Genomic DNA, 24231 nt, shown 5'->3' with positions numbered 1-24231 from the left:
TTATGATGTATGACCTATCTTTAAATTTTTGATTACAGAGTGGTATACCTCTATGTGTTATGCTATAACATTTTGATCAATTTTATTACAATATATGAATGTACACGTTATGTTGAGATGTATCTATGTGTTGCACTCTGTAAATCTTTTTTTTCTTCTGAATAAAAATATTGTAAAAAGAAAGAAAGGGTGCTATGTTCTAATGTCAGCGATATAGGTAAAAAACGGGATGAGGTCCTACAAGGTGAATTTAGGGAGTTAGAAGATAAACTAAAATGTAGGACCACAAAGATAATAATCTCTGGATTACTACCAGTGTCACGTGCTAGTCAGAGTAGAAATCGGAGGATATTTCAGATGAATACGTGGCTTGAAAAATGGGGCGGGGGGGGGATTCAAATTTCTGGGGCATTGGAACCAGTTTTGGGGGAGGTGGGACCAGTATAAACAGGATGGTCTGCACCTGGGCTGGACTGGAACAAATGTCTTAGGGGGAGCGTTTGCTACAGCTGTTCAGGAGGCTTTAAACTAATGTGGCTGGGGGATGGGAGCAAGTGCAGAGAGACGGGTGTAAAATGAGGGCAAAAGCAAAAAGGGCCACTTTTCAACATAATTGTATAAGGGGCTAAGAGTGTTGTAAAAACAAGCCTGAAGGCTTTGTGTGTCAATGTGAGGAGCATTCGTAAAAAGGTGGATGAATTGAATGTGCAGATAGTTATTAATGAATATGATATAGTTGGGATCACAGAGACATGGCTCCAGGGTGAACAAGGATGGGAGCTCAACATGCAGGGATATTCAATATTCAGGAGGGATAGACAGGAAAGAAGTGGGGTAGCATTGCTGGTTAGGGAGATTAACGCAATTGAAAGGAAGGACATTAGCCTGGAGGATGTGGAATTGATATGGGTAGAGCTGCATAACACTAAGGGGCAGAAAATGCTGGTGGGAGTTGTGTACAGGCGACCTAACAGTAGTAGTGAGGTTGAGGATGGCATTAAACAGGAAATTAGAAATGCGTGTAATAAAGGAACAGTAGTTATATGTCTTTGGTAGGTCGTATTAATGTTGTTAAAATGTATGTTCTCCCTAAATTTTTACACTTATTTCAATCTATCCCAATTTTTATTCCTAAATCTTTTTTTGATTCCTTAGACTCTATTATTTTGTCATATCTGTGGAAGAATAAGCGCTCTAGAATTAATAAAATCCATCTCCAAAAACCTAAAAAAGAGGGTGGCATGGCTTTACCTAACTTTCGTTTATATTATTGGGCAGCCAATATACATTGTGCTACCTTTTGGTCTTTCTTCCATGGCCAACCCGAGTGCCCTAACTGGGTGGCGATGGAGTTGAGCTCCACTAAAGAATTATCTATCTCTGCACTTCTTGGCTCTGCACTCCCTAGTAGTATGTCCAGATTAATAGCTAATCCTCTTGTTAGACACACTTTGCGTATATGGGCTCAGTTTAGGAAATACTATGGTTTCCATGGTTTTTCCGTTTCCAGCCCTGTCGTACATAATCACCTTTTTTTACCTACTACATACGATTCAGCATTCCAGGTTTGGTATAGGAAGGGCATTAGACATTTTGAAGATCTTTTCATTGATAATCGCTTCGCTTCTTTTCAACAGCTTTCTGTTAAGTTCAATCTGCCCAATGCTCAATTTTTTTAGATATCTCCAAATTAGACATTTTATTGCTCCTTTAATTCCTAACTTCCCTGAAATGCCTGCGAAAAATGCTATGGACTTATTTCTTTCCATTAATCCGCTAGGTAAAGGCTTAATATCAATTATTCAAGATAAATTAGCAGCCTTACGACGGGCCCCTGTGGATAAAATTAAAATGACATGGGAGCAGGATTTAAATACCTCCTTATCTGATGAGAGTTGGGACTCGATTCTCAAATCGGTTAACTCAACCTCTCTTTGTGCTCGCCATTGCCTTTTACAGTTTAAGATTGTTCATAGAGCCCATATGTCTAAATCTAAGCTATCTCGATTCTACCCTAACATTAGTCTACTTTGTGATAAGTGCAAGAGGGGCATGGCCTCTCTCATTCATATGTACTGGTTCTGTCCTAGCTTGGAGAAATTTTGGAAAGATGTCTTCACTACGTTATCGTATATTCTGAATCACCACCTAGAACCAAACCCTTTAATTGCTTTGTTCGGTTTCTGGGGCGAGACAGATTTACGTCTGAGTCCAACCAAATGCCAAATATTATCCTTTGCCTCTCTCCTGGCTAGACGTTTGATCCTCCTCAGATGGAGAGATGTTGCCCAACCCACTCATGCTCAATGGCTTAGCAACATTATGGCCTGCTTGGACCTCGAAAAAATTCATTATTCAGTTCTTAATTCGGATTTAAAGTTCCATAAGGTCTGGGGACCTTTTATCGAGTACTTTCATAACCTTCCTCTTGACTAGGGTTTTTTTTTTTTGGTCCCATGCTTTCAGCTCCCTTTTTTTTGGTAGTAGGCAATATTATCCTCTGTTGCTAAGTGTATTCACAGTCTGGGAGTTTGATTGCCCTGATTTATATTCTCCATATTGTGTTGTGGTTGGTCTGGTGTTTTTTTTGTGTGTGTGTGGGGCTTGTGGAGGATACTAAGTTTACTTGTCTTCAATTTAGGTGCTTTTTTTAAATTCTCTTTCTTTGTATCATGTTGTCATTGTATGCTTAATTTTGCACTTTATTAATGTTCCTCATTTTGATCTGGGGTTTTTTAATTTGTAGTTATGTAGAAAATGTATTAAAAAAACTATTTAAAAAAAAAGGAACAGTAGTTATAATGGGTGACTTCAATCTATATATAGATTGGGTGAACCAAATTGGTAAGGGTGCTGAGGAAGAGGATTTGTTGGAATGTATGCGGGATGGTTTTCTGAACCAAGTAGAGAGCAGGCCATTCTAGATTGGGTATTGAGCAATGAGGAAGGGTTAGTTAGCAATCTTGTTGTGCGAGGCCCCTTAGGTAAGAGTGACCATAATATGGTGGAATTCTTCATTAAGATGGAGAGTGACATATTTAATTCAGAAACAAAGGTTCTGAACTTAAAGAAGGGTAACTTTGAAGGTATGAGATGTGAATGAGCTAAGATAGACTGGCAAATGATACTTAAAGGGTTGATGGTGGATATGCAATGGCAAGCGTTTAAAGATCACATGGATGAACTACAACAATTGTTCATCCCAGTTTGGCAAAAGAATAAACCAGGGAAGGTAGTGCACCCGTGGCTGACAAGGGAAATTAGGGATAGTATCAAGTCCAAAGAAGAAACATATAAATTAGCCAGAAAAAGTGGCACACCTGAGGACTGGGAGAAATTCAGAGTCCAGCAGAGGAGGACAAAGGGCTTAAGTAGGAAAGGGAAAAAAGATTATAAGATAAAGCTGGCAGGGAACATAAAAACTGACTGTAAAAGCTTTTATAGATATGTGAAAAGAAAAAGATTGGTCAAGACAAATGTAGGTCCCTTACAGTCAGAAACAGGTGAACTGATCATAGGGAACAAGGACATGGCAGACCAATTGAATAACTACTTTGGTTCTGTCTTCACTAAGGAGGACATAAATAATCTTCTGGAAATAGTAAGGGACTGAGGGTCTAGTGAGATGGAGGAACTGAGGGAAATACATGTTAGTAGGGAAGTGGTGTTAGGTAAATTGAAGAGATTAAAGGCAGATAAATCCCCAGGGTCAGATGGTCTGCATCCCAGAGTGCTTGAGGAAGTAGCCCAAGAAATAGTGGATGCATTAGTGATAATTTTTCCAAACTCCTTAGATTCTGGATTAGTTCCTGAGGATTGGAGGGTGGCTAATGTAACCCTACTTTTTAAAAAAGGAGGGAGAGAAAAACTGGGGAATTATAGACTGGTTAGTCTGACATCGGTGGTGGGCAAAATGCTAGAGTCAGTTATCAAAGATGTGATCACAGCACATTTGGAAAGAGGTGAAATCATCGGACAAAGTCAGCATGGATTTGTGAAAGGAAAATCATGTCTGACGAATCTTATAGAATTTTTTGAAGCTGTAACTAGTAGAGTGGATAGGGGAGAGCCAATGGATGTGGTATATTTAGATTTTCAAAAGGCTTTTGACAAGGTCCCACACAGGAGATTAGTGCGCAAACTTAAAGCACACGGTATTGGGGGTATGGTATTGATGTGGATAGAGAATTGGTTGGCAGACAGGAAGCAAAGAGTGGGAGTAAATGGGACCTTTTCAGAATGGCGGGCAGTGACTAGTGGGGTACCGCAAGGCTTAGTGCTGGGACCTCAGTTGTTTACAATATATATTAATGATTTAGACGAGGGAATTAAATGCAGCATCTCCAGGTTTGCAGATGACACGAAGCTGGGCAGCAGTGTTAACTGTGAGGAGGATGCTAAGAGGATGCAGGGTGACTTGGATAAGTTAGGTAAGTGGGCAAATTCATGGCAGATGCAATTTAATGTGGATAAATGTGAGGTTTTGCACTTTGGTTGCAAGAACAGGAAAACAGATTATTATCTGAATGGTGGCCGATTAGGAAAAGGGGAAATGCAACGAAACCTGGGTGTCATTGAAGGTGGGTCTGCAGGTACAACAGACGGTGAAAAAGGCAAATGGTATGTTGACATTCATAGCAAAAGGATTTGAGTACAGGAGCAGGGAGGTTCTACTGCAGTTGTACAAGGCCTTGGTGAGACCGCACCTAGAGTATTGTGTGCAGTTTTGGTCCCCTAATCTGAGGAAAGACATTCTTGCCATAGAGGGAGTACAGAGGAGGTTCACCAGATTGATTCCTGGGATGGCAGGACTTTCATATGAAGGAAGACTGGATCGACTAGGCTTATACTCACTGGAATTTAGAAGATTGAGGGGGAATCTTATTGAAACGTATAAAATTCTAAAGGGTAGATGCAGGAAGATTGTTTCCGATGTTGGGGAAGTCCAGAACAAGGGGTCACAATTTAAGGATAAAGGAGAAGCCTTTTAGGACCGAGATGAGGAAAATCTTCTTCACACAGAGAGTGGTGAATCTGTGGAATTCTCTGCCACGGGAAACAGTTGAGGCCGGTTCATTGGCTATATTTAAGAGGAAGTTAGATATGACCCTTGTGGCTAAAGGGATCGGGGGTACGGAGAGAAAGCAGGTACAGGGTTCTGAGTTGGATGATCAGCCATGATCATATTGAATGGCAGTGCAGGCTCGAAGGACCGAATGGACTACTCCTGCACCTATTTTCTATGTTTCTATGTTTTATGTAACTCTGTGTAATCACCTTGTCCTTTAGCAGAATGCACAAATCAGCAATAGGATGGTTCTTTTCTCAAGTTGTCCAAATTGCCAGTAAGGTTTTACATGGCTTTTTAAATAATAGACCCAGGCAATGACACATCATTTGCCAAATAGACTACTTTTAATATAGATGAAACAAAATTGATCTTATCAGACATCGTTTCAGCACTTCTTATCAATTCCAATAAGGTTTTCAATGTTAAAGCTGTCAGCTAAGAGCGTGTGATGCATCCCCGTGGTAACTCTTATCATACCAAGACATATGGAGCTAAAGGACAGCATAAATACTGTACAAAGATTCAACTGATCTACACTGATTCTACAGAAAAATACAGGTTTTTCCTAGGATACAAACCCAAACAGCTTGCCTGTCAGAAATTCAGCCACCCAGCAATATATTTACATGAAAACAGAGGCCCACCCAGGGTTTTCAACTCAACCTTTCAGATATTGTGGTAAACCAAGTTCACACATGGGAGAAGATGCCTATAATCCAACAACAACTGGCAAATCCACACCACCCATCTCCCAGAAGCTCATTTGTACGTTCATAACCTTAGGAGCACCCGTATGAAGATATATGAGCACAGATGCTTGAAACTGAGTTCATATTTGCAACTCGTTTTTCTTCAAAACATTTAAAAGCTCATAAGTTCACCTTTCAGATTATTTTCTTAATTTATCTTTAGCTTTATCAGGTTGTTTAGTAATTGGGAATTCATAATTCTCATTGCTGCTGGTCATTTGACCAGGTACCAAATCAAGCAGCGATGACTTCAGTTATTCCTGATCCAAAACCAGATATTAACATGAATAATGCTCTCAAATTCTGGAATTGTTTTCTAATCTGTATGGATTTCATTATATTTACATACATAAACAGAAGCAAGAGTATTCCATTCATTATATTATGCTCACTCTACAATTTACTAAGATCATGGATAATCTTTTACCTCAGCACTGATTTCCAAGTAGACCACCTCAAATACTCTGGCAAGTGTGGATTGCAACAGGCTGTTTTCTGGCAAAGATGTATCTGGGAAGTGGGAGGCCTTCAAAGGTGAAGTTTTGAGAGTACAAAGCCTGTTTGCGCATGTAAGAATAAGAGGTAAAGATATCAGGTTTCGGGAATGCTGGTCTTTAAGAGATATTGAGCTCTTGGTTAAGAAATAAAAGGAAATGCATAGTAGGCACAGGCAGTTAGGAATAAACAAGGTGCTTATGAAGTACAAGAGATGTGAGGTAACTGTTGACTGATGGAACTGGTAACTGAAATCAGGAGGGCTAAAAGAAGGCTGTTCTATCAGACAAGCTGGCAAAAGAATTGCAAGAGACTAAATTGGTCCTCTAGAAGATCAGAATAGTGATCTCTGTGTAGAGCCAAAAGAGGTGGGGGAGATCTTAAATTTTTTTTTGCATCTGTATTCACTCAGGAGATGGACAGAATATATAGAAGTGCATCGACTTCGTGGACACTCTACAGATTACTGAGGAGGAGATGTTTGCTGTCTTGAGACAAATTGGGTGGATAAATCCCCAGGGCCTGACGAGGTGTTTCCTCAGACCCTGTGGGAAGCAAGTGCAGAAACTGCCAGGGCCCTAGCAAAAATTTTTAAATCATCCTTAGTGACAGTTGAGGAACCCGAGGACTGGAGGATAGCTAGTGTTGTTCCGCTCTTTAAGAAAGGCTCTAAAAATAAACCAGGAAATGATAGGTCAGTGAGCCTGACATCAGCAGCTGGAAGGAAGGTTATTGGACGTTATTCTAAGGGATCAGATCTACAAGTATTTGAATAAACAAGGACTGATTAGAGATAGTCAGCATAGCATTGTGTGTGGTAGGTCGTGTCTAATCAATCTTACAGAGTTTTTTGAGGAAGTCACCAGGAAGGTTGATGAAGATAAGGCAGTGGATGTTGTCTACATGGACTTTAGCAAGGCATTTGACAAGGGACTGCCTGGAGTTTGATCAAGAAGGTTCAATCACTGGGCATTCAAGATGAGGTAGTAAATTGGATTAGGCATTGGCTTTGCAGGAGAATTTAGATTGTGGTAGTAGATGGTTGCTTCTATGACTGGAGGCCTGTGACTAGTGGAGTGCTGCAGGGATTGGTTCTGGGTCCATTGTTATTTGTCGTCTTTATCAATGATCTGGATGATAATGCGGTTAACTGGATCAGCAAATCTGTGGATGACACCAAGGTTGGGGGGTGGGGGTGTATTGTGGCTTGTGTGGGATCTGGACCAGCTGGAAAAATGGGCTGAAAAATGGCAAATGGAATTTAATGCAGACAAGTGCGAAGTGTCCCACTTCGGTAGGACCAACCAGGATAGGTATTACACAGTGAACAATAGGGCTGATATAAAAGCTGCAATAAGGTTAGGTCATTATTTCCTGGAACATAGAAAATTAAGGGGACATTTGATAGAGAGATATAGATAGGGTAAATGCAAGCAGGCTTTTTCCACTGAGGTTAGGTGGGACCTCAACCAGAGATCATGGATTAAGAGTGAAAGGTAAAAACTTTAAGGGGAACATGAGGGTAAACTTCTTCATACAGAGGGTCGTGGGAGTGAAAGTGTGAGCTGCCAGTGCAAATGGTACATGCGAGCTTGATTTCAATGTTTAAGAGAAAATTGGACCGGTACATGGATGAGAGGGGGTGGAGGGCTGTGGTCTTGGTGCAGGTCAATGGGAGTGGGCAGTTCAAATGGTTTGACACAGACTAGATGGGCAAAGTGCCTGTTTCTGTGACCCTATTATCAACCTTCTTCAATCCCTGCTCAAAAATTCAAGCAATTGGCTCTTCTGGGAGCTGACATGGGCCCATAGAAACAAACGGCCTCATTCGATGTTGTTATTATTAGTGGTATTAGAAATAACCTTGAACTTTCTTTATAAATTCATGCTGACTGTATTTGATTATTCTGAGCTGCTGTAAACAAAGATGGCTCTGGCTCTATACTTGCTGGAGTTTAAAAGGATGGGGGGGGTCATCTCATTGAAACCTTTTGAATGTTGAAAGGCCTAGTGACAGTAGATGTGGAAAGGATGTTTCCCATGGTGGGGAGGGTCTAGAACAAGAGGGCACAGCCTCAGGATAGAGAGGCATCCGTTTAAAAACGAGATGCAGAGAAATTTCTTTAGCCAGAAGGTGGTGAATTTGTGGAATTTGTTGTTCGGTGTATTGAAGGCAGAGTTTGTTAGGTTCTTGTTTGAACACAGCATCAAAGGTTACGGAGATGGGGCTAAGCAGGGTAAAAAGGATCAGCCATGATTGAATGGTGGAGCAGACTCAATGGGCCAAATGGCCTAATTCGGCTCAAAAAAAGCTCATTGTTCCTCAGAAGTTAAAGTTACTAGCCCATAAATGACTGTGTGTTAGCATCCTATGTACTGTACCAGTCCCATGACCAGAGACCAATAATAGTTGAAGTATTACAATTTCATCTCTTGTTTTTTTTTTACAGATTTGGATAGTTTTTCTTTTATTGATCCACTTCAAAACAACAAATCCATTAATATTTCCTCTCCACAAATGTTTACCCTGTACAATATCTTAAATGCACTCTTTGCAACTGTATTTACTGGGGAGATGGATAGAAAGTCTATAGAAGTGAGGTATCAACTTCGTGGACCCAATACAGATTACAGAAGAGGAGGTGTTTGCTATCCTGTGGCAAATCAGAGTGGATAAATCCCCAGGGCCTGATAAGGTATTCCCTCGGACTGTATGGGAGGCAAGTGCAGAAATTGCTGGAGCACGAGCAGAGATATTTAAATCATTCTTAGCGACAGGAGAGATACCACAGGATTAGAGGATAGCGAGTGCTGTTACGTTTTTTAAATAAGGCTCTAAACAGAAACTAGGAGATTATAGGTCAGTGAGTCTAACATCAGTTGTGGGGAAGTTATTGGAAGGTATTCTAAGGGACCGGATGTATGAGTATTTGGATAGACAGGGATTGATTAAGGATAGTCAACATGGTTTTGTGTGTTGTAGGTCATGGCTAACCAATATTATAGAGTTTTTCAAGGAAGTTACCAGAAAATGAATGAAGGCAAGGCAATGGATGTTGTCTACATGGACTTTAGTAAGGCATTTGACATCTATATCAATGATAAGGATGATAATGTGGTTAACTCGATCAACAAATCTGCAGATGATTGGAGGTATAGTGGACAGTGAGGAAGCCTATCATGGCTTGCAGAGGGATCTGTGTCAGCTGGAAAAATGGACTGAAAAATGGCAGATGGATTTTAATGCAGTCAAGTGCAAAGTTTTGCACTTTGGTAGGACTAACTAGGGTAGGTCTTACACAGGAGATGGGATATTATGTTGAGGTTGTGTAGGACATTGTTGAGGCCTAATTTAGAGTATTGTGTGCAGTTTTGGTCACCCACCTACAGGAAAGATGTAAACAGGGTTGAAAGAGAGCAGAAAAAATTTGAAAGGGTGTTGCTGGGTCTGTAGAACCTGAGATATAAAGAAACATTGAATAGGTTAGGGCTGTATTGAGGTTGAAAGGAGATTTGATAAGAGATATACAAAATGATGAGGGATATAGATAGCATAAATGCAAACAGGCTTTTTCCACAGAGATTGGGTGGGACTACAACCAGAAGTCGTGGCTTAAGGCTGAAAGGTGAGAAGTTTAAGAGGAATATAAGAGGAAACTTCTTCACTCAAAAGGTCGTGTAAGTATGGAATGAGCTGCCAGTTTATATTTTTTATTAGTTTCTTTAGGTTGCTGTGATTCTGGTGTTTGTCCTTGCTTTTCTGACGCTACATTTCATTCTGGCAAGTTGTTTTTACAATTCTGTAAATTTTCCTTACATTCCTCCACCAGGTGGCGCTCTAACATTACATCTTTGAGTTTAATTAGTCATTTTACATCTGTGGTACTCTTCTCATTACCTTATCTGTTATCATTTGACTGTATTATTAGAAAACTTTTAATTTTATATCAAAGATATTTTCTTTCTCATTAAAGTTAAATTTCTCTTTTATAGAATATTGGATTATAAGCCTGGGTTACTTCAGATTTACTGTTGGAAGCTCGTCAAACTTTAGTTCATATTCAAAGTATTCATTTACAGGTCTCTTCTTATGGGTCCCTGTACATAAAGGTGCTGAAGGGAATGAGCGGGTTAATTATTTTGCTTAAAAAAAGCTGCTAAAAATTCAACAATGGACATAGAGTATAGGCCTTCCATTTAGCAAATCAGAATCTAAGGGGTTGGTAGGATTGAGAATTAAGAGGCTATTGGTGATAATTGTGGGATAATGAGCACAGGGAAGACACCATTAAAAATATATTAAACTAGTAGGTTGGCGAAAAAAGGCAGTAAAACAAGAAGGGAAGGAATTTTATTGACTCAGTTTAGAATTGGGTATACTGAGCTAATTATTCCTTGTATCTTGTTGGAAAGCATCATTTTGGGGTGTGTAGGTGTTGTCATCATTATGAAGCTGTTGAACACATTCTATTACAGTGTGAAGCATATAATAATGAAAGAAATCAAATGCAGGCTTCATTACTGTCTTTTTAATGAGTCAACCTATAGTCAGGGAAGCAATGACCCCCTCCTATTGGACGTTTGTGGTAACTTATTTTTCATTCTTTCTACTTCTCTCCTAATATTTATACCTGTGCATTTGTAATACTACTGTGACGATGTAATTTCCTTTCGGATCAATAAAGTATCTATCTTTTAAGATTTTTGTTAGGTTATGGGGTGACTTTAATTCACAGTATTGTCTTTCATTATTTTCAATCTATAGGGCTTTTGGAGTAACTTAGCTTTCATTTGAAAGAGTAGTGAGAGTTCCCCCATTCGCTCCACTCCATTTGGTGGTGGTAATGCACCTTTAAGTTGGACTGCCAGCCGCCATTAAAAGTCAACTGCATCTCTTCCATTTCACGCACATCTGCCCTCACTCCATTCTCCCACCACCCCACCAGGCTCTGTGCCCAGCACATAATTCTCCGTATCTTCTGCCATCTCCAATGGGATCCCAACACTAAGTACATCTTTCCCTTCCTCCCCACTTTCTGCTTTCCACAGGGATGGCTTCCTATGCAACTCCCTTGTCCATTCATCCCTCCCTCCTGGCATTTATCCTTGCAAGTGGAAAAGTGCTACACCCGTCCCTACACCTCCTCCCTCACTACTATTCAGGGCCCCAAACAGTCCTTCCAGGAAAGATGACACTTCATCTGTGGGTCTTTTGGGGTCATCTGTTGTATCCAGTGCTCCCACTGTGGCCTCTTGTATATCAGTGAGACCAACGTGGACTGGGAGACCACTTCGCCGAGCACCTATGCTCCATCCGCCAGAAACAATAACATTTCCCGGTGGCCACCCATTTCAATTCCACTTCCCATTCCAACATGTCATTCCATGGCCTTCTCTATTGTCATGATGAGGAGCAACACCTTATATTCCATCTGGGTAGCCTCCAACCTGATGGCATGAACATTGATTTCTCAAACTTCCAGTAGTGAAACCCCTACCCACTCCCATTTCCCTCTCACCTTATCTCCTTGCTGCCCATTGCCTCCCTTTGGTACTCCTCCCATTTTTTACTTCTTCCATGGCCTTCTGCCCTCTCCAGTTAGATTCCCCTTTCTCCAGCCTTGTATTTATTTCACCAATCTACTTCCCAACTCTTTACTTCACCCCTCCCTCCCTTGATTTCACCTACTACCTTGTGTTTCTCCCTGCTTTTCTCCACCCTTTTACTCTGACTCCTCATCATTTTTTTCTTCAGTCCTGCTGAAGAGGCTTGGCCCAAAACGATGACCTTACTCCTTTCCATAGATGACCTGCTGAGTTCCTCCAGCATTTTGTATGTGTTGCTTGGATTTCCAGTGTTTGCAAACTTTCTTGTTTGGAATTGGTGCCTGAGCGGAGTCATTGTGTTGGTGTCTTGCAGTGTCGTTCAGTCGTTCTTCCGATGTTCTGTTGGTATTCCTATCTCTACCTTCTTGTTTCAGTCTCCTCATGGGGAATCTGCTGCCCTCCACTCCTGGGTCAAGTCATGAGCCTGATGTCCGCTTGCTGTTCCTCCACATTGGGGTCCAATCTTTGTTGGTAGGGGGTGCCTGTAAAAGGAGCTCATTGCCCTCAGCATGGGAGAAGGATCAGGTCTGCCTGGAGTTCACTCTGCACAATAATAAGTACGGAGCTATTATTGTGTTTTCTTACAGATATCTTTTTGTAAATATTGGCTTTTTTCACTATTTTCACAATTTTTGTAAGTTTGATTTTGACACACCTAATAAACACCTTTGCACTAAAGTGCTAAGTGTCTCCAGCCATTTTCTCTTTGGAAAAAAATGTAATTTACTGTTGCCACAAAACAACAAATAGTTAATAATGAACAATGATAATAAATCTGATTCTGATGGGGGTGCACTGCTGTCGTTGGTGGTGCGACATTATAGCATGTTAAGTCTATAGTTATTGTAATGATAAATGTGTGTAATAAGCATTTTAAAATAATGCTTCCTGCAAATGGATTATAGAAACATAGAAAACCTACAGCACAATACAGGCCCTTTGGCCCACAAGGTTGTGCTGAACATGTCCCTACCTTAGAAATTGCTAGGCTTACCCATAGCTCTCTATTTTTCTAAACTCCATGTACCTATCCAAAAGTCTCTTAAAAGACCATATAGTATCCGCCCCCACCACCATTGCCGGCAGCCCATTCCCACACTCATCCCTCTCTGTGTAAAAAACTTAACCCTGACATCTCCTCTGTACCTGCTCCCCAGCACCTTAAACCTGTGTCCTCTTGTGGCAACCATTTCAGCCCTGGGAAAAAGCCTCTGACTATCCGCACGATCAATGCCTCTCATCATCTTGTACACCTCTGTCAGGTCACCTCTCATCCTCCGTTGCTCCAAGGAGAAAAGGCTGAGTTCACTCAACCTGTTTATACATTTCATTTAGGATACTGATACGCATTTGACCTACTTAACCCAGTCAGAAACAGACTGCTTGCTTTATTCAGGCAGAACTGCAAAGAGAATAGTGCAGCACATTACAGCTTCATGTTGTGTCGACCTTTTAACCCACTCTAAGATCAATCTAATCCTTCCCTCTCTCATAGCCTTATTCTTGTTTCATCCACGTTTCTATCTGAGTCCCTCAAACATCCCTAATGCATCAGCTTTTACCACCACCCCCAGCAGTCTGTCCCACTCATGTATTTTAAAAAAGCGTGCAATTTGTAAATAAAATTTAATTCACCATTGAATTAAATGCCCCATCTCTTCCAGGGACACGAGAAGTTCTGCAGTCTCCAATGGGGTTGCCATCTATCTCTTTCACTTTGTAGAAACCTATCAATACTTTGTTTCCTGTCTTTGATGAGGTGAAACCTCGAATTCACTTCCGAATAGCTCCAGCCTCAGTCTACCTCCTTGTAGAAGTGGCCTCACCCTACCAGACATACGGTAAAGCTCTGCTAATCCATTATCTAACCATTCATAAATTGTAATACTTCAGCTTTTGGTTCATCAGATGTTTGCCATGCTTCCCAGTGAATCTTCTGGAGTCCCAGTTCCAAACATCCCACCTCTCCCGGAAGTTCTGGGAGTCTCCCGCATATCGATAGCAGCTCCCTGACACCCGCAAATTATATACAATATCCTGGAATTCAGTTTTTTTGAGAAAGAGATAGAGAGAAAGAGACAATCCTGATTGGTCTCTCTTTGTGCTAAGTAGACCTATCAGTTTTCTCTGTGGGTGGGCTTTACAGTCGACCCCTCTCTCTCTCTCTCTTCCATTGTCCATCAGTTCAGTTCAGTGTCCTGCAGCGCCATGGCAGAGTGTTTCAAAAACAGAAAATATAAAATGTACTTCACCCCAGACTACTCTAAAGTGTACCCCCGCCTAATAGGGGGTCAAAAATAATGAGTGTTGCTTGCTGCACTGTTTGCAACAGTGACCTTTCTATTGCCCATGGTGTGTTAAATGACTGTAAAAGACATGCTGAGGTGAGTTGAACAGGTGTCATTCATTCATGAGCATAGCTAACATTATTTAAAGTAACTGGCTAGCTGCTATTGATGTCCTACGTGATGAGACCAAACTCCCTGTAGACTTGCTTAACGTTGTAATAGAATAAAAACACGACTCCATGATAATATAATTTAATATAAATACATATTTTAATGTCACATTTTCTGCATAAGACAATATAATAAGGATACACCTTATGCTTTTATTTCTTTTAGGGACCACACATATTAGGGAGGCTAAGCGCAGGGAAGGCTCCTCAAGTATTTCACAGTCCTTTTCAGCAGAAAACCAAAGTCTGACAGAGAAGGTCACTAGAGCTGAGGTGTACTGTACATCTTTCATCGTTGAGCACAACCTATCATTCCAGGCGTGTAAGCACTCAGGCAAGCTATTCAGGAAAATGTTTTCTGATTCAGAAATAGCAAAAAACTATGCCTGCTCATCAACCAAGACAACAGCTATTGTGAACATGGCACTGGAACCTGAATGTTCAGAGGATCTATACAAGTTCATCCGGACAGAAAAAAGGCCATGCAATATTTTGATTGCAACGATATCATGAGTGAGAAGAAATGTGCCATTTTAGCCAGGTACTGTAATGAAACACAGGATAAGCTAACAGTTGGATTTGTAGACATGCCAGTGTGCAATGATGCCAAAGCTGAAAACATATTCAACTGCATTGCATCTTCCATGCATGACAAAGACCTTGAATGGTCTAATTGGGTAGGACTTAGCAGTGACAACCGCAGTGTGATGATTGGCAAAAACAACTCTGTCTTATCAAGAGTGGAAGCACAGGCCCCTCATATTTACAGCGTTGGCTGTCCAAGTCACCTGGTGAACATTTGTGCCAAAACTGCTGCTAAGGAGCTCTCAGTGTCACTTGAAGAACTGCTCATTGACATCTACTACTACTCTGAGAAAAGTTCCAAACAAAGAGAGGACCTATAACAGTTTCAAGAGTTCTGCAATGTTGCCCAGCAGAGAATACAAAAGCATTGTCCTACACGCTGGCTTTCTTTAGGAAAAGATTTGGGCCAGCCTTTATTTCATATTTTGAGTCAAAGAGTGAGAATCAGAAGTCATCTCATGTTCAGAAGAGTCTGAAAGACCCCCAAATGAAAATATACACGTTTTCTCCATAATGTCGTACAGTGTTCTGACAAATTCAGTTCGATTTTTCAAATCAAGGCATCTATCCTGTTCAAGTTGGATCAGAGTGTAGAAGAGCTCCTGCATGACATAGCAAGCAGATTTATTGAGCCAAAGGTATTGAGAGAACGTTCAGGAGATAGATGTGAGCAACCCTGAAACTCACCGCCCGGATGAAGAGCTTTTTACTGGGTACCTGGTGAGGAGGCAGTTGCTGAGCGAGGAAGCACAAGAGATCCCCCTTATAAGACAAAGCAGTTCTTCAAAGATGCCAGAACATTCCATGTCAGGTGCTTTCAAACAATCTTGGAAAAGTTCCCAATGAGAGAGCAAATCTTGAAAAATCTGTCAGTGGTCAATATAGAGAGCCAAGGTGAGGTGCATCCTGACCAGGTTTTGACTTTGGCAGAGAGATTTCCAAATGTGATCAAGGCAGATGCAAGAGAACAGCTCCACTTGGAAATCCTGGATTATGTCTCAACTAACCTTGAAGGACTGGTGCCAAACTACAAAAGTTTGCCAGTTGATGAGCTCTGGGGGAAGCTGTCCGAAATAAAATCTGTGAGCACGGGGCAGTTGAGATTCACAGAGCTCTGCCAGTTGATGAAGCTGCTTTTGGTGCTGTTAAATTCTAACTGTGATGTAGAAAGGGCGTTCAGCATGGTGCGGCACATTGAGACAGAATTCAGAAGTCAGCTGTCTCACAAAACCTGATGTGAACCTGATGCTTTGCAAAATTAACAAATTCATTGACACAGACTGCTATGAGGTTGAGAATTTCAGCAAAATGCTCAAATCTGCCAAGCAAGCCACATCACAGTACAAGGAAAGTTTACAAAAGAAATAGAAAAGCTATTTGCATTAGCATTTACAATAGCTATTAGCAACCTGTGGTGAACTATATGCCTGTCGGGACTCGCCCCCTGCTGACTGCTCCTGTGGCTCCTCCCACAGGCCCCTGTATAAAGGCCTGACGCTCGGCCTCAGTCTCCAGGACATTGTATGATAGACACTCACTCCTGGTTCCTTCTTCCAGTCAATAAAAGCCGATATCTCGCCTTACGTCTCAGTGTGAGTTATTGATGGTGTATCACAACCCTTGGAGATTGACCAGCGGTTGGGGGGGGGGGGGGCGGGAGTGGTGGTGCCTACTCCATGAAGTGAGTTTTTGCAGGGTGGGATGTCTGCAGTTCCCTTGCTATCTACAAAATGACGAAGATATTGTTTCCAATACTCTCCCCTTTGACCCAGGATGATCTATTTTCCAATACAGGTCTTCCTCGTCCACTCTGCAACTTAAGACCAACTTCTTTCCTGTCTTCTTTGATGGAAGATATTAAGAACCGCCCACCTACTAAGAGCTACCGGCACGGTTTGTCGTCATACCGATGGAGAAGCGCCCCGCCCCTCGTGTGACGTCATTGGCGTCGGGTCGCTACAGCCAATGAGTGATGAGCGAGGGAGAATTCAAACGGTGCGAGCCGTTGGTGAGCGGAGCGCGGGGCGGTCGGTAGCCGAGCGGCCATGGAGCTGGACGGGTTGAAGTACTCGGAGCTACGACAGCTCGCCAAAAAGTGCGGGCTCAAGGCGAATCTGAAGGTGAGCGGCCCCTCGGGTTCTGGGTTACGTGTCGTGAGGTGAATTGATTCTAAGCATCTTCATTTGTTCCAAATTCAGGCTGATAAGTTGTGTAAACTCTTGGAAGAGTATTTCCAAAACCAGGCGACAGTCAACGCTGATGTGCAGGTATGAACGTGAAACCTTTTGAACTTTTAACCTGTTTTATTAGATTCGGGAAAAACTCGGCCTGTGAAATTGCGAAGTGACTGGGGGTGTTGTTGTTAAAGACAGTGCAAGGTGGTGCAAAACGGTGATCTTGCAAGGTTTGAATGTAGTAAACAGAGAGGAGTTGTCCTCAGTCGCTGGTCGAAGGAATTTCAAAGGTCTCAGTTTTGGATTTATTCGGCAAAAGACAGGATGTGCAGGCCAGCGTTTTGTTATTGTTTAGTGTATACATATACTCGAAAGGAGGACTGGTGCATCGGGTCACAATCAGTCGTATCTCAGGCACAAGCCCCCCACCATTGAGGACATCTCCAAAACATCCATTATGAAGAACCCTACCATCCAATTACCTCTTGTAATTGCTACCATCAGGAAGAGCTTTTTCCCCTCCGCTTCTGCCATTAGACCATGAACACTGGCTTAACTTCCTCTCCACGCTATTTATTTTATTGTAACATGCAGTAAATTAGTATGCTTACTGCAAAATAAAATAATTCACATCAGTGACAATAAGTCTAATTCTGATTCCCTGAGGCACTGCTTTAGGAATATCAGGCTTTAGTTTTGCCTGGAGATTTTTATTTCTTGATTTGTCCTGTATACTATACTTGTTTTCCAAATGTACATAAGTACTGACAAGGCCAGTATTTACTGCTGTTGAGTGTTGAGCCACCTTTTGAACAGCTATAATCTTTCTGATTTGAGTGCATTATATAGATTTGTTGTAAATCCAGAAAAATGCTCCCAAATAGAATGCATCACCAAAATGTCATGAAAATGGATGGTTTCTGAATCATTTCATCTGTAGGAATAGAGCAGATTCTGTTATTTGGTGTTCAGTTCAGGATGCTGTTAAATAACCTTTTCACTACCTCTAGTCTTGTGGATAACTTCAGTGTTTTGTGTCTCTGCTAAACTTGGAAAATCATTGCTTAAGTAAATTCTGAAACTTCCCTGTAGCTGCCTGTGGGGGATTTGACAGACAGGATAATAAGAGTTCATTTTGCTGCAGGTGGCCATAGAAAATGTTAATTTTAAATACAGCAGAGAGAAAAGAAAGGGAATTTGATTTGGATCATTTGAAGTTGCTTCTGAACTTATGATACATATTTAGATTATTAAGATAAGCAGTCAGGAAAGCAAGGTAACAGTGCCAGTTGTCATTTTCCAAGTAGGTCAAAGGCTTTTATTTTGCTATCAAAAATATTTTGATCTTTTGTGAACCTTTTCTAATTCTGGTATTGTAGGTAATAGCAACAGTACCAGAGGCCAAGATTTTATTGATCTAGAGCCAGGAGTCCAAATTCTATTTCCTGTAGAAATATCAAATGTCATTAAAGATATTTATGCTTATTTATCTTAATAAGTGTTGGAATAAACTGCCTTTGTTCATTTTGGGGAAGGAAATTTATCCCTTCATCCTTTTTTGATCAAGTAGGACTTCAGAACTGCCTCTTTACTAACCTTTGAAATAGGTGAACAAGTCAATCAGTCTAGGGCAGGGGTCCCCAACCTTCTTTGCACCACGGACTGGTTTAATATTGACAAGATTCTTGCAGACTGGCTGGTGGGGGGTGTTAATCACGACTGGAATATAGGTGATAAATCAACTATAAGTCACTTACAATTTGCTAATGCACTCAATTTTGTTTCTAAAAGGGTTTATTTAACAAATTTAATCTTAAACACACTGCATATTTTCCTCGCATGAGTACAGTGATAAGTCAATTATACGTCACTTATAAGTCAACAGCATCATAACATTTTAAGTAACGTTTGGATATTAAACACACAGTGCACATTTTCCTCGTATGAACATATAAAATCATTGCAACACACCAATATCGCTGAATCAGTGAGAGCCCTAGGCAAGACGGTCCCATTGAGGGGTGATTGGAGTCAGCAATACTCGAAGGGGGTTCCTTATGTCCAGTCTATTCTGCAATTTAGTTTTCGTTGCATTCATTAAAGAAAACCCCGCTTCACAGAGATATGATGTTGGAAATGGAAGCAATGTTTTCAGTGCTTTTGTGGCTATCTCAGGATATTCAGCCTTGACTTTGATCCAGAATGCCAGCAGAGATGTTATGTCAAACATACCTTTCAGCCCACCCTCATTTGCAAGCTCGAGGAGTTGATCTTCTTCCCACACTGACATGGATGATTTACTGGGAACATTCACAAATGGGTCACGGACCTATTCCTTTGCACATCTTGGGTCACTTGCGGTTGGGAAGTAATGCTGGAATTCTGTCGACAGCAAGAATAGGTGATCGCGCACCAGCTGTGAGAAGGATGGTGCAGCCTCAGTCTCTCCCAAAATCCCAGCTAATGTTGGGAACATGTCAAACATGCCCCTGTCCACTTGCCATCCCCACAGTTCCAGATTGGCTTTGAAAGCAGACACTTTATTTGCCAACTTGAAGACAGTTGTCATTCTCCCCTGAAGTGACAAAGTGAGTTCATTGAGCAGGTTGAAGATGTCACAAAGGTATGCACATTTTGCTGTCCACTCCTCGTCACATGGTGACTCGTTAAGCCGTTCCAACAGCTGTGCTTTGATGTCCTCCACTATGTCATCGATTCTCCTTAAACTGTGGTAGCTGAAAGAGAGACCTGTGCCATCTTGTTAGCTGCAGCTTCTCTCAACAGTTCACGGCACATGTCCTTGGCAGCAGGCAGAATCAATTCTTCACCAACAGTGAGAGGCTTCTTAGCCTTAGCAATACAGCTAGCCACCAAGTACAACGCTCTCAGAGCAGCAGCATTTGTGGAGGTGGTGGCTCCCAGCACTTGCTTCTGTCTCGCTTGCTCACGTTTTTTCCGCTCAAAAAACTCAACAGGTTTGTCTTTAAGTGCAGGGTGCTTGGACTCAAGGTGCCGAAGCAGTTTTGAGGGCTTCATTGCCTCACTAGACAGCTTGTCTCTACATATCACACACCGGGGGCTTGGAGCGTACGAGTCATTGGTCGCAATAAAGCCATATTTTATGTACGACTTGTCATATTTTCTGTTGAAGGAAGCTTTCTTTTTTTTGCGGTCTTGGCCTCAGCTGTCTCATTGTTAGGCCTTTTATGTCCCTACCACCTCTTCCAAAGAAACTCTCAAGCAACGTTTGTTTTTTACTCATCGAGTAGTTGTAGGTTAATGACAGACTGATGACCTCGCGTGTGTTCAAGTTCAACAGTGGGTGTGACAGGGAATGAGGAAAGGTGCAGCTGACTCGTATCGTTTCATATCACCAAATCATATTGTTTCCTTGCGGCCCAGTAGCACATGCTTTGCGGCCTGGTGGTTGGGGACCACTGGTCTAGGGCAATTTTTGCTGTAAGATTAAAGGGTGGCAACCATACAGATTATTAACCCTCGAAAAAATATTTTGAAAATAGTAAAAAGCCATGTGCAGCCTGTCTGCATTACAACAGCATAAAATTCCTGAGAACTGTTTATGGGTGAGGATCACAGAAAAAGCTGTGGCAGCAGAGTTACACACTGGAAGGGCGACCACCACCTGGCCTCACTGACTTGGTAAGTAACTGCAGTAGTAGGCAAATTCATCCTATCAGTCTCCCAAACAATCATTGAGTATTCACTGATGAATGACTATATATGACCCTTGGCATTAGAGACAAGAATGTGAAACATGCATTTGATATTTTTTAATACGTGAAATTTATTGGCTTTTGTACAGACTTTGTTCCCACTTGTTTCCAGGCTTCAGAAGATGATAAGTGTAGTACAACCATTTTAAAAGAAGGGGATGACACTTATGTGACTAAACGACGGGGCAAGGGAAAGCTGTCAAATAAAAGCAAGGGAAAGCAGAAAGAAAATCGGAATGAATCTGAAAATCAACAGGCAACTTCTGAAATTGAACAGCCTTCAATGGTAATGATTCAGTTTAATCTATTGTCTAATATACATTGTAATTGTATTCCACATAATTTTAAATATTTTATTAAATATTTGGTAGGTGTTGTCACCACTTTCCGAAAATTGTCAACGTTTGGAGGGTTCAGACTCCAAGAGAAAACAAAGAAAACGACATGCACAATTTCAACTTTCTGTAGACAATGAAACTGAAAGAATTCCTGATGAGAATGTTGCTGTAACCCAATGTAGACATTTACCAACTGAGGAAGCACCCGTCACATCTGAAGGTAGAAATGTGCAATTTTTTCAACTTTATTACAAGCATTAGAAATAATAGGGACAGAAAGGTTTAAAATGCGTTTTTTTGTTAAGTGTGATTAAGACCATAAGACAGGAGCAGAATTAGGTCATCTTGCCCATTTGAGCTATTTATTATCCCTCTGAACTCTATTTGCTTGCCTTCACCCAGTAAGCCTTACACCCTTACTACTCTACTCACTTTACACTTATGACTGTAGCTAAGTGCATGTTTGCTGATGACACCGCTGTCATAGGCCGATGAACCTGCATGCGGGAGGGAGATTGAAAATCTGGCTGAGTGGTGTAATAATAACAACAACCTCACACAATGTCAGTAGGATCAAGGAACAGATCATAGACTTCAGGAGAGAGAAACCAGAGTTCCATGAGCCAGCCTTCTTTGGAGGATTGGGGTGGAGAGGGTTAGCAACATTGAATTCCTGAGGACCTGTCCTGGATCCAGCACATAAGTGCAATTGCAAAGAAAGTACGGCAGCGCCTCTACTTCCTCAGGAGTCTGCGGACAGCATGACAGCTTAAAACTTTGACAAACTTCTATAGGTGTTTGGTGGAGAGTATATTGACAGGCTGCACCACAGCTTGGTATGGAAACACCAATCCCCATGAACAGAAAATCCTGCAAAAAGGTAGTGGATTGAGTAGTGGTAAGACCTCCTCACCATTGAGCTCATCTACATGAAGCACTGTGGTAGAAAAGCAGAATCCATCATTAGAGATCCCTGCCACTCAGGTCACGCTCTCTCCTCGTTGCTGCCATCAGGTGGAAGGTTCAAGATCAGTTGTTACCCTTCAACCATCAACCCATCAGAATAAAAGGGGATAACTACACTCAACTTCACTTGGCAATCATTGAAATGTTCCCACAAGCAATAATTTCACTTTCAAGGACTTTTTAACTCATTATTTTTTTTTTTTTATTTGCACAGTTTGTTGTCTTTTGCACTCTGGTTGATCTTTCACTGATCCTGTTATAGCTACTATTCTATAGATTACTCAGTATGTCTGCAGGAAAATGAATCTCAAATTTGTATATGGTGCAATATATGTACTTTGAAAATAAAATGTTCTTTGAATTTTGAACTTGGTATCAAACTCTAATTGTATCCAGCAATTTGGCCTCCACAGTTATCTAAGGCAATGAATTCCAGATTCACCACTGTCTAACTAAAGAAATTCATTCTTACCTCTGTTCAAATGGGACGTCCTTGTATTCTGAGGCCACGTCCTCTGGTTCTAGACTCACCCACTGTTGGAAATATCATGTCCACTCTACCTTTCAATACTCAATATGTTTCAGTGAGATCTCCCCTTACTCTTCTAAACCCAGAAACATCAAATGCTACTCGTATATTAACCCTTTTCATTCCTGCGATCTTTCTTCTTTTCTTTCTTTTTCAATCTTTTTATTGATTTTCATATATACACAAAAAAAAACATAACATAATAATGAGTAAATTATGAATACAATAGACTTGAAATCACATTGATAATAAGATAACAATATCCTATTAAACATCAACAGAAGAAAATACCTTAATCAATCAAGTCCATATGATTATATATGAAAAAAAAACAAAAATAACCATTAAAAAAGAGAAAAAAGAATTTGAAAATATGTGAAGAAAAGTATATATTAAGAAAAATAAAACTCTAAAACTAAACTAACATGGGCAATAATAGTAGCTTATAAGTATATGATAGTGTCAAAAAACTCCGGAACTCCATACCTGAACATGAATAAGCAGAAAGAAGGTCTGGAAAAGGCCAAATTAATTCATATGAAAATGTCGAATAAACGGTCTCCAAGTTTCTTCAAATTTAATTGATGAGTCAAAAATAGTGCTTCTAATTTTTTCCAGGCTCAGATAAGAAATAGTTTGAGAAAGCCATTGAAACGTGGTAGGAGGATTTACTTCTTTCCAATTTTGTAATATAGACCTTCTGGCCATTAATGTTACAAAAGCAATCATTCGTCTGATTGAAGGGGAAAACTGATTACCATCTTCATTTGGTATGCCAAAAATTGCAGTAATAAAATGAGGTTGTAAATCTATATTCCAAATTGAGGAAATAGTAGTAAATATGTCCTTCCAGTAATTATGTAAAGTGGGACATGACCAGAACATATGGGTCAATGAGGCCACTTCTGAATGACATCTGTCACATTGAGGGTTAATATGAGAATAGAATCGAGCAAGTTTATCTTTAGACATATGAGCTCTATGTACAATTTTAAATTGTATTAAAGCATGTTTAGCACATATAGAAGAAGAATTAACCATTTGCAAAATTTTTTCCCATTTATCTGTTGATATATTATATCGAAGTTCTTTTTCCCATTCTTGTTTAATTCTAACTGATATTTCTGGTTGTATCTTCATAATCATATTATAAATAAAAGCTACTAATCCCTTCTGACAAGGATTTAAGATAAAAATCAAATCTGTAAAGTCCACCAAAGTTGAATTAGGAAAAGATGGTAAAACTTTATGTAAGAAATTTCTAATTTGTAAATATCTGAAAAAATTAGATTTAGGTAATTCAAATTTGTTGGAAAGTTGATCAAATGACATCAAAGTATCTTCAAAAAAGAGATCACGAAAACATTTTATACCTTTCCTTTTCCATATGTTAAAAGCTTGATCTGTCCAAGAGGGTTTGAAAAAGAAATTAAGTAAGATAGGGCTATCAAGAACAAAGTTTTTCAAAGTAAAAAACTTACGAAATTGAAACCAAATTCGTAATGTATGTTTAATAACAGGATTA

At 40.5% G+C, this 24231-nt stretch overlaps 1 protein-coding gene across 1 annotated transcript in view; it reads left to right on the top strand.

Moving 5' to 3' along the window:
• Positions 1-8339: 8339 nt before the first annotated feature.
• The window catches only part of nusap1 (nucleolar and spindle associated protein 1), a 53517-nt gene continuing 37625 nt past the window's right edge, over positions 8340-24231 (top strand). Inside the window, exons 1-5 of the mRNA XM_059952703.1 lie at positions 8340-9993; positions 16760-17085; positions 17164-17232; positions 20986-21159; positions 21245-21431. Of these exons, the coding sequence (XP_059808686.1) occupies positions 17011-17085; positions 17164-17232; positions 20986-21159; positions 21245-21431 (505 nt within the window). The 5' untranslated portion in view covers positions 8340-9993; positions 16760-17010. The remainder of the gene's footprint in view (positions 9994-16759; positions 17086-17163; positions 17233-20985; positions 21160-21244; positions 21432-24231) is intronic.

This window comes from Hypanus sabinus, chromosome 2 (genome assembly GCF_030144855.1).
Source record: "Hypanus sabinus isolate sHypSab1 chromosome 2, sHypSab1.hap1, whole genome shotgun sequence".
Lineage (NCBI taxonomy): Eukaryota > Metazoa > Chordata > Chondrichthyes > Myliobatiformes > Dasyatidae > Hypanus > Hypanus sabinus.
This window is presented reverse-complemented; position numbering and strand designations above follow the sequence as displayed.